At 36.4% G+C, this 11,044-nt stretch overlaps 1 protein-coding gene across 1 annotated transcript in view; it reads right to left on the minus strand.

The window, feature by feature from the left end:
- MTA3 (metastasis associated 1 family, member 3) overlaps positions 1-10,648 on the minus strand; it is a gene marked incomplete at its 3' end in the record, with an annotated part of 101,003 nt that extends 90,355 nt beyond the window's left edge. Inside the window, exons 1-3 of the mRNA XM_009579120.1 lie at positions 10,610-10,648; positions 9,372-9,437; positions 7,389-7,482 (exon numbers count right to left, since the gene is read on the minus strand). Of these exons, the coding sequence (XP_009577415.1) occupies positions 7,389-7,482; positions 9,372-9,437; positions 10,610-10,648 (199 nt within the window). The remainder of the gene's footprint in view (positions 1-7,388; positions 7,483-9,371; positions 9,438-10,609) is intronic.
- Positions 10,649-11,044: the final 396 nt, after the last annotated feature.

The raw sequence follows: 11,044 nt of genomic DNA on the forward strand, positions 1-11,044 counted from the left end.
AGTTTTGAATTTTTTCCCCCTCTCCAAATAAATTACAACTGAAGGCATTCGCTTGGGTAAATTAAGGAAAACTTCATGTTCCCTTGTCTCAAGAGATCAAAAAGGTCATGTCTGCCTCACAAAAAAACACCTATTCTTGAAGCTCATTTTCAGTGAAAGTGGTAGTTACACTAATATAAAAATTAGCATAAAAGCTACTCTGCCACTGATTAAAGTATTTGTTATCTGCATCATCCTTAAATGGTCCTCCTAGGGTGTGTCTCACCCACATCACAGACTTCAGGATACCCAGAAGCAACATAACATACTTGAATTTGCTAGTGCATAGTTTAGATGTCTCTATTAGTTGACCGTAAATAAGTACAACATGTAAAATTCCCGTCTCGAGGAAAAGAGCCATTGGAACTCATTCTCCTAAACTTTCCCGGCTTACTGTATTTGGTTTTGTCTCTGTTAACCACCTCATCTTCAAAGCAAACCCAAGAGTCTTCTGATAGCTTGCTCACAGACTTCTGAAAGACTTGTCTTTTCCTCAATGAAAAGAGGGTAGATATGGGAGGTCAAAAATCATTGTGTCCTAATTCTTCAGTATTCACGGGGGGGGGGGGGGGGGGGACGAAAGAGGTCTTGTTCGGGTGGGGGGGGGGGTTGACGGGACGACAGATGGAGACACACAGACACTACTACACTACGCTGCAAACACACACTAGTTTGTATTTACAGAAGCCTTGAGATTAAGAAGGTGGTATCTCACTAAACCAGTTACACAAGTCTGCTCACCCACTCCTTGGGCATATCTAGCAGCCAAGCCTTCTTCTTCCTTATAAATGCTCCAAGAGAGTCTCCTATCTTTGATTCCCAGCTCTGCCTTCCCACTCCTTAGCTCTTTTCCCTCCTAACATCCAGAAAAATGGTATCCTTCATCACAAGGTAATATCAACAGATCTGTTTTCTTAATAGCAAGCAAGAAAGAGGCCTTCTCACCTAATGCAGTTAAAACACAAACCATAACCTAACAGAAAATCTTCTGAAAGCCACTAAATTCCATGGAAGAGGCACTTACACAATACTGTTAGAGAGACAAATCAATTGAACTCTTGAGCTCTAAAGATTTCTTTTTTTTTTTGCACTCATGTTACCATAAATAAGACCCAAGAGGTTTTGTTTCTGTTTTATTTGTAACAAGACCAATACAATACAGTGATCTTCTTTTCATTCAAAGGACCACCCGCTAAATAGGCAGCTCTCTAAACGTCAATTCCCTTGAATGAGTAACTAAAAACCCTCTCTGCCTCTGAGCATCCTTTCCTGTAGGATAGATGCCAATCTCTACTAGCACTACCAGTAGAGCAAATAAACTGTCTTGATTTATTCCCTGGAAGCTGTATGGAGGATATAACAACATAAGCATTCACCATGATTAAAAAAAAAAAAAAAAAGTATGAATTATTTCAACATTTAAAATCATTAAGGTGGAGAAAATGGGCCATATGCAATGGAAGAATTAGCATTTGTCTCTCACATTGATTTGATCAAAGGTGCTTCTAACTAAACATATGCTATGGAGACAACAGGTATTCAAGGGAACTAACGGGACCAAAAAAAGCCAATTTAAGGTTTCAAATAAAATCTCCAGTCAAAAGATCCTTTTTATGCTAAGACATTATATGATTTGAATTAAGTAACAGGAAAAGTCTCTCATCTTAAAGTGATTTTTTTGAAAAGAGACTGTGATTAAAGAAACATTATATCATTTATGAATAACAGCTTTTTAGTTTGATGTACAAGAACTACTATGATGAAAAAGAACCACAACAAAAAAAACCCAAGTTTTTGGTTGTGTTATCATCTGATTGGACAAAAATAACCCAGTATTACTAGATTATAAATGTTTTGAATTATACTGAGTCAAATATGTGACTAAGAGAAAAGAACACTGAACAACACAAAGGGTTTTAGGCATTTTACTCTGGAGTTCTTTACTGAACCCCCAGTGTCTCCACACACACATAATCTTCTTCTTACAGATTGAATATATTCCTGTTTCAGTTCTATGCACACTTGAGTAAAATACTGAAAAATGAAACTTTCTAAGTTGTATTTCTTCAATTGTTGAAGTGGGCAGGAAAAACTCTCATGTGTTTTTCCTGGAATTGAGTATTAAGAATACCACTATGCAACAGCAACCATATATTAAAAAAAACTGATGACATATGAAAGGAATTCACATTTCAGTTTTGTATATCTTTGGGAATATTAATGAGTAATCTGCATTACTATTAAATATATTAAACAGTATTTCTCAAGTTAAGCTCATTTTCTTGCCATCTTCTATGCTACCTGCTAGCCTGCTGCTCTCCTGAAATAAAATGCTTCCCAAAAATCAGATGGAATATTAACAGCTCCATTCTCTTGGGTGCAACTGGAATGTTTGGCAACTATTATGATACTAACATAGATTGAAAATACACAAAATAATTGTTTTTTTTTTTTTCCACAAATACAAAGCATCTTTACATAAAAGTAAGAGAGCTCAACAACAGCAAAGCTGCTGTGTAAGATCAAACCATTTCCAGCACTGTTGAAACAGTCTTGATATTAATATACAAAATAAACTCTTAGTTTTTAGGGTAATTATTTGTAAGGTGCTTTGAGATCTTTTAATGGGAGCTATAAAAACGTATGGGTATTATTAAATATTTTTTCACCAACCCTAGCAAGAACTTCTAATAAGAGCATTACTTTACAGATAAAGAAACTAAAGTAGCGAGAGAATACTTGATTTGTTTCTGATCACAGTACATCAGTGTCATATCAAGGTCAGAACTGAGTACAGACTCCAACTGTTCAACGGGAATCACTAGATCAGTAGCAGGACTCTTCCTTTCCTCCTAGAAATCACAGAATCATAGAATCATTAAGGTTGGAAAAGACCTCTAAGATCATCAAGTCCAACCATTAACCCAACACCACCATGCCCACTGAACCATGTCCCTAAGCGCCTCATCTACACGTCTTTTAAATACTTCCAGGGATGGTGACTCTACCACTTCCCTGGGCAGCCTGTTCCAAGGCCTGACCACTCTTTCAGTGAAGAAGTTTTTCCTAATGCCCAGTCTAAACCTCCCTTGGCGCAACTTGAGGCCATTTCCTCTCGTCCTATCGCTTGTTACTTGGGAGAAGAGACCAACCCCCACCTCGCTACAACCTCCCTTCAGGTAGTTGTAGAGCGCGATGAGGTCTCCCCTCAGCCTCCCTATCTATCGTGTAGAAAAATTCTATAGCAAAACCACCATTTTGCAAAGCAATGTGACATGAAACATGACTGTTCAAGAGCTGAAGGCCAAGAAAAGTCCTAAAAAATGCACAACTATGAGAAGTAAAGCCAGTAAGTCACCTCTACAAAAAGCAATTGAGATTGAAAAAAGGATATTTGGACTACCGCTTCTGTAATCTAGAAAAATCTCAGTTTTACCTTTGATCTCTCAGTCACTGAAACCAATATGCCTTAGATTTTTTTTAAATTGACTACTGTCTCATTCACAAGAGCATCAATTTTGTTAATGAGAAAAAATACATAGTGCATGGGCTTTATCATAGGCCCAGAAAAATTCTGGGCATTTAGTCAGGAGCTCAGCACACCTAAGTCAAAGCAAGCTCTCTCAAATCAGAAGACAAAGGCCTCTGACAACAGGAATTTTTTTTTATATCCTCCCCAGGTGGTGACTAGGTAAAAGCTGTTTGAGGAGTTGCAGTGAGAGAATAACTTCAGACATAGTATTGCGTGACAGCACATGACCAGATAAAGAATTCAAAATGTAAGGAACTGTAAAAAAAAAGTCATCGTGCACTCAGGCCACCCTACTCCAGTTCAAGAAAGTAATAGTGCATAAATCTATTACAAAAGGAGGAAACAGAGAACGTGAGCCCTTCACTGTAAACCAAACCCAGTGCTGGTACAGAGCTAGTATAGTCTCCCCTCCACAGCTATTAAAACCTTGCCCTAAAATATTTACACCAACTCCACTTTGGATAAAGGATCATCTAAATTTTATAGATCCAGCTACAGCTGGCAATTTTTCTTTCAATCACACCATTTGGTTAGAAAACATCTCTATGCCACCCCTTCATGTTTGCTTCACCCATTTTAACGAGCTGTGTGTTTTTGTCCCAGCTCTCCAAGTTCATTTGCTTATGCACTTCAGTCATCTGTTGCAATAGCTCTTGTACTGTCCGTTGTCTTCTACTGATCTCTTTTCCTTCTTTTCCCCATAAAGTAAGCCTTACTCTGCTGCACAAAGAAAAGAATGACCCCCTCGCAGTGACCCTATGGTAATGGTTACAGCCTAAGAGCTGGTGCGTGCTACACTCCCAATAGAACTCCCCTACTCAGTTTAGGAGGCTGCATAGGATCAAGAAGCTGATCTTGGCCAGTGTTTTGTTTTGGCTTTCAAGCTGGCCTTATCAGACACTCTGTTTATCGTAACAGAAATCAAAGGGGGACAAATGTTATGTCTTCAAGGGCCCATTAACATTCAAAACCCCTGCATTTCACTGGCTACTCTTAGTTAATAGAACTATTCCCAGATCTAGACTGACATCATACATGATTCTGGTAGACAAATAAAAATGCTCGTTAAATTAACTTCCACCAGAAACACCAGAGAAAAAATGGAGGAAATGCAATTTCCTCACAGATTAGTGTCAGATGCTTTGAAATCAAGGGAACTCCTCTGTACCCGAGTATTTTAGCATGGCCTAAGGAAACCTCTATCCTTTCCCCCCCCTTTTTTTTGTATCCTGAAACTTTCTTGAAGACATCTTAAAAAACAAAGAAACAAACAAAAAACCGCTCAAAAAACAGTACATTGACTCTTTACCAGTGATAGTACTACAGATCTACATCATTCCATTCTTCCGAAATATTCTTTAAAATTGATTTGAAACTTTTTGAAGTTATGGAAAATTTGTTCTTAAAGTTCCAAAATATTTTTTTACGAAGCTATTTTCTTCTCTTATTAAATGAGACCATACCTACACCACAAAATGCAACCTTCAGAAATTGAAGTGTCACCCAAAAAAACCCAATCCCCACCTGCCAAAATCTTCAAAAGTGCATTACTCAGGACAGTTTTCTCTATAAGAAAAAAAAAAAGAATTGCTAGCAATATAGAATGTCATTAGAAAAGATCAAGCAGATCTTATACTTCAAAGACTTCTCTAGACACGTACACTGGAGTAACCAGTGACCGAACTAGAATTTCCATTCCATAAAAAACTCATATCTTTTAGCATTTATTTTATAACAAACCAGGTAGAAGTGTTGAAGCATCAACATGTTTAGCTATATAAAACATTCCCAAAACATTCAATTCATAAATAAACTAATATTTTGTTTACATACATCGTATTTTTAAACAGAACACTGTGGTATTCCAGAATCAAAATATTTAAATTGATCTGACATTTAACTACATCTGCTGCATGAGCTACACGAATTCTTCACTATGTGCTGTCCCCTGCTAACTGAAATATATATCTTGTAAGATAACTTAGCTGTACAGATTCCACAAATTGGTCAGAAAGAGAACATTACGTACAGAGGAAACATCCACAGAGAAACCTAATTCATAAGAACGATGGGTTAGAAGAGTTACGACCTGTGAGACAGAGGCATTCTAAAGATGCTTGTTGAATCAGCTAGAAATTACATTTCTACTTTCTCGCTAGAAAACAGGAAGAAAATCTCCACAGAGAAAACGTGATGGAAGATTCCATGGTACTTCTACTGACACCAACAAACCCCTAGTACGCTATAGTGGAAGAGCAGCAGACCGTCAACAAGTCCTTTATATCAAAGTGCTGACAAAATGGCAATCTAAAACTCACAGAGGAAATAGAAAAATCTTACGCACTCTTCCAGATCAAATGGTGCCCACAGAACTAACACATCCTTTTCTAAAGAATAAGCCAACCCCAAAAAATTTACAAAGATTCATATTTTAAAAATCAAATGAAAAAAATTGTATTTCCAGTAAAATTGTTATCCTTTTCATCCTTCCCTGCCCGCTCCATTAGAAAAGAAAAACAAAAAAATGTGCTGGAAAGCTTAGTGAAGCTCACTAAAAGTTCTATGTTTCTATACATTCCATACGAAAGAACTCAAAAGACAGTAATGATTGTGGGGGCAGACTACCATAAAATAGGTCACTGGTAATTATAAAGTGTACCTAACTATATTAGAAAAGCATTTAAATAAATCATCCCCTTAGAACATAAGCAAGATGCACCTCCCATCTTTAAAAAAACAAGCTAGTACTTCACACTATGTACTCAAATCACCTCCACTTCTCTAAGACCAATGAAAGAATAAAACAAAAGCCAGCTGTTTCTCTTCACTAAAGGTACTTGTATGAGTAAAATTATCAGAATTTGACGTTAAACAAATTGTAAGGTGTTTTTTTAAGCACCTAATTACTCCATTATATATCTGCACACAAAATATGGCATTAGGTAATGTCTTTGAAGAGATCCATCCTGATAAATTACTTATAATACCTATGCCACTTATTTACATACTCATTTTGAAAACTCAAGTATCATTTATAATCAAAATGTTATTTAACAGTATATGGCAAGAAATTTACCGGACGTTGACATTTTTAACACTTCAGTTATTTACAAACATGAGTGCAATATTTTGCAAATAACTATTTTCTCAAACATCTCAGTTTTTTAGGTTCTGTTTTTGTCTTCAGAATTGTATTTTTAATTATAAAGTTATGGAAAAACACAGTATTTCAGTTGTAGATCAAACGGCAGCTACCAAAAAAAGTTAAGTTCGAGATGAAAATGGGACTTTTCCCCTATTATCACTTGTTGCTTTTCTGAAAAAACAATGAGATGCTTACTACTATTTTACTGATATCTACTTTTATCATAAATGCACATAACAGCTATTTTACAATCTCCAGTGATTTTCAGTCTCTAATGATACATTTCATTCTTCAAAGTAAGCAATACGTGTTTATGTCTAACTAAAAACATCAAATCAAATCCTCACCAACACTCTTAAGCTTAAATTGACTTACACCCAAAATTTACTTTTGATGTAAAAAAAGAAATATAGCTGTATCTTTCAGATGAAAAAAGATTTTTTTTTTTTTCAGATGGAGACTTCCAATCACTTTAATACAGCTTAACTCAAGTCCCAGAAACAACTACTAGGAGCAGGGCCAGTATCAGACAATGCTAAGCATCTAATTGGATATTAATTAATGCCTAATATAAATATCTATTCCTCATGCCAAAGAAATGCAATTTTAAGTAGCTGCAGAAACTGAACAGGCTGTGATAGAAAGAAAAAATGCCCTATACAATCTACTTACTAGCATGCTTATCTGCAAGCATTATAAGACTGTTGGAAATATCTCTTCGCCTGTAAAAACACACCACTTTTGCTTCCACGTTTCCATTGGCAGTCTACAAAAGAAAGACAAATCAAGTCAGAATGTATCCTTCCTCAGCTGAGTAACACAAATTAAATGCCCTCTGCTTGCAATTTTCCCTTATATTAGTAGTTCTCACGTGATCAGTCAGGCTGAAATCAACAGAATTACTCAAATAAGTAAAAACTTCTTGACATAGGCCAATATCAATTTCAGATCAGATAACAGTATTGATTACAATTATTTAGTCCTAAGAATTTACATATTATTCAGCTGTTTAGAGACATAATGCCAGTATTACATTAACATAAGAATCCTTAAGAAATATCAGAAGCTTGTAAACATTTCTTTGTAACCCGGCTTTACACAGAAATGTATATTTCAAAGTACTCTGGCATTTTTTTCTGAATCATATTTAATGTAACATGGTTTATTTGAAAATTCACTGCAGCTTGTAAGATAAAAGAGCTATTTAGTTCACAGTTGTTTTCATGACTCATTACAGGGATCATGCTCTTTAGCCTGATAATGTAAAGAACCTACTAATACTTGAAGAACTGTACCCTCTTTCTTGTTATGAAAAGTACAAAATTAGTTCATTACCTTGAGTTACTTATTTAAAACCCAAGATGTGGCACTGAAAAGTATCATGTTTTAATTAAGTGTCTCACCAAATAAAGAAAGCATCTTATGGTAACCAAAGCATTTCATTACATATTTGTGTTACATCTCCATGTTTGCTCAAAGTCTTTAACACGTGACAGCACACAATCCACAATTAAGATATCTGGACTATATCATTGAAACGGTCTTTAAAAAAAAAAAAAAAAAAAGAAATCAATACATGACTCTGCTCTACCATTCGTGAGCAAGATTAAATTATAGCAACGCAGTTTAAAGATAACAAATGTTACTTTCAGAACATGATTGGAATCACTTCAATTACTGGAAATAAAAAATATTCTTCTCCAATAAAAGTCCAAAATGATTTGCCGTGCACAAGCTCAGTCGATGTTGTGTTGGATAGCACTAACAGGTAATCTGATTGATGTCTGCTATGGAGTAGTGTTATGTTCCATTAATAAGAAGAAAACCATTTGCAGGTCACCGATTTTTTAATTTACTTTCTAACCACAGGAAAAAAAAAAATCTTTATCGTTATTTACATCACGATAGGCATTTTGATCATAAACTTTTGACATAATGTATCAGTAAGTTTTAATACTGCTTGATGAAATAGTAAAAATATGCCACGCTAAAAAAAAAAAAATCCCACACCATTCTTAGTAGTACAAGAACGAAGAAAAATAATCATGCTTTCCCCAAGATAACACTCTGAAAAGCCTCCATTCTTTACAAAAATACACTCAGGATAAAGACAGAGAATACAGTCTCTATTTCTATTCAAAAGCCCGTCCTTCATTCACAGCTGCCAATAAGCAGAGCAATAAACAGACATAGAAGCCACATATTCTGTTATCTGATCACTGGTACCTACTAGCTCTTTAAACATATATGCAAAAGCAGACACACAACATGACTGCTGTCATTCCAGATGGATTCACACTATCATCACTGTATAAGAATTAAATTCATTCCTTTCCTCAAGCGTTCATAGGATTGGTTTGGAAATTTTTACAGCAGAGTACTCTTGTTCACCAGGAATGATCAACTGGGTGTTTCCTTAGATAACAGGGCAGAATTACAGGATATCACACAGCAAGATTTCAGTAACTGAAACATACACAAAATACATAGCAAATCTCAAGAAAGTTAAAAAACAAAAAAAAAACCCACCAAACAAAAAAACACCAGAAAATTCTACCACAATAGAAATCTTATGGGATGGAAATCATTCTCAGTTTTTGAAAAGTGCCCTGACTGTTGTCAAAGGTTAAGCAAGAATCTTAGATACTTGTGTACCTTGTTAAGTTCTTCAATTCTCCTAATAAGATATGGATTGCTGGAAGAATTTTCAAAATAAACATAATCTGCAATGAAAAAAGGAAAGATATTGAAATACCAAAAAATAATACATAAAAGCATAACATTATTAGTGCAAAAATTTTCTTCTAAAGCTATAAGCTGTTATAAAGCTGAGATTTCTTAGTAAACATTAAGACAGTGAAGAATTTCTATACTGAGATTTAACATAATTTGTTCCTAAATTCTGGTTATAACTGCACTACACGCGCTTTAACAATCATGCTGAAATAAAGTTAAATGCCTTGTGTTGGAGCTTACATTGTAATTCAGTAATCCACATACTTCATAAATCTTGATATAAAAGCGGCGGTTTCTCACAATCGATTAGGGAAGATTTAAGAATGAAGTGCTCAAGTGAGTTTCTACATTATGGAGATAAGTATTTCTGTAAGATACCCTACGTCGTATTTATTATCAGGTGATGTGGTAATACGGTTATCCATATGAGTAATGTACATTTTATGATACTTGCTTTTGTTGTCATCTCTGTTCAGTAACATGCAAACTATATTAAGTAGTAATAGTCATGGGGTTAGTGAGGTTATTCCAGGACAAAATCTCTTAGAGCATCATTAATATAAAAATATTTTCACAGAGTATATGGAAGTTTACTCATATCCTGAAAGCTGCTCCCATGTAACATACAAAGAATTGACATGCAGCGCATTTCCTTCGTTTTCTCAAATCTTGTTTTCATCAAATGAAAAAGTATCCGTCAAATGCTAACCACACTTTACACTTCATATTTGACTTCTGCATCATGCACCTTGCAAACTTTATTTTAAAAAATTGGATGGGGAGACCATAATGATGTATAAAACTCTTCTGCAGTGCTTTTGACGCTACACTACAGAGAAATAGACTTGCAGGTAGCTCATTTAGCTCTAAAGAAAGAATACGATCTCTGGGTATTGTTCACAATTGCTTACTAAGATTACAACGAAAAAAATGAGAATTGATGACCTAAGAAGCAAACCCTACCCAGATTTCAACAGCGCTGCTCAGAGAAGGATTACTTTCATGAGTAAAGGCTGATGGGATTACAATCTAAATGCCCTAATGAAGGAGTATGCAGATGGACGACTTGTGGATATATCAGCACATCTCAAAACAAAGTAGAAAGAGATTCAAACTAACCACTGTCACCCCTCATTTCCTCGCACCTTCCCTCTCACCTCAGGCTGCGGAGGAGAGAACAGGAGGAGACAAGCCATTTTCGAGCTCCAAGTACAGAAAACCTAGCGTGAGCCGCGCACCTGAGCCACGGCGCCAGGAACACAGCCACGGTCACTCCGTTAAGGGAGGGCAGCGGAAAGCTATCGGTGTCTATTTCGACAGGCCGAGGGGTTGGAAAAAAACCAGTTGCCATGTGCTTTACCGCCTAAGTGCCCCCCCTTCGACCCGACCCAAGCAGTCACGACCCAGCGCACTCCTCAGGGGTCATGCCGGTAAGCAGGAAAGCTGACAGAAATCCCCCGGTTACACCGCCGGATTTATTATTTATCCCCGGGAGATGAAGGAAGGCGCGGAGAAACTCCGCCGTTAGAGGGAGGGAGCAGGGGGCAGGGGAACGGCAGGGAGAGAAGCGCCGCCGGGCGCCCCCCGGGGCG

This window comes from Fulmarus glacialis, unplaced genomic scaffold (assembly GCF_000690835.1).
Source record: "Fulmarus glacialis isolate BGI_N327 unplaced genomic scaffold, ASM69083v1 scaffold17870, whole genome shotgun sequence".
In the NCBI taxonomy this organism is placed as follows: Eukaryota; Metazoa; Chordata; class Aves; order Procellariiformes; family Procellariidae; genus Fulmarus; species Fulmarus glacialis.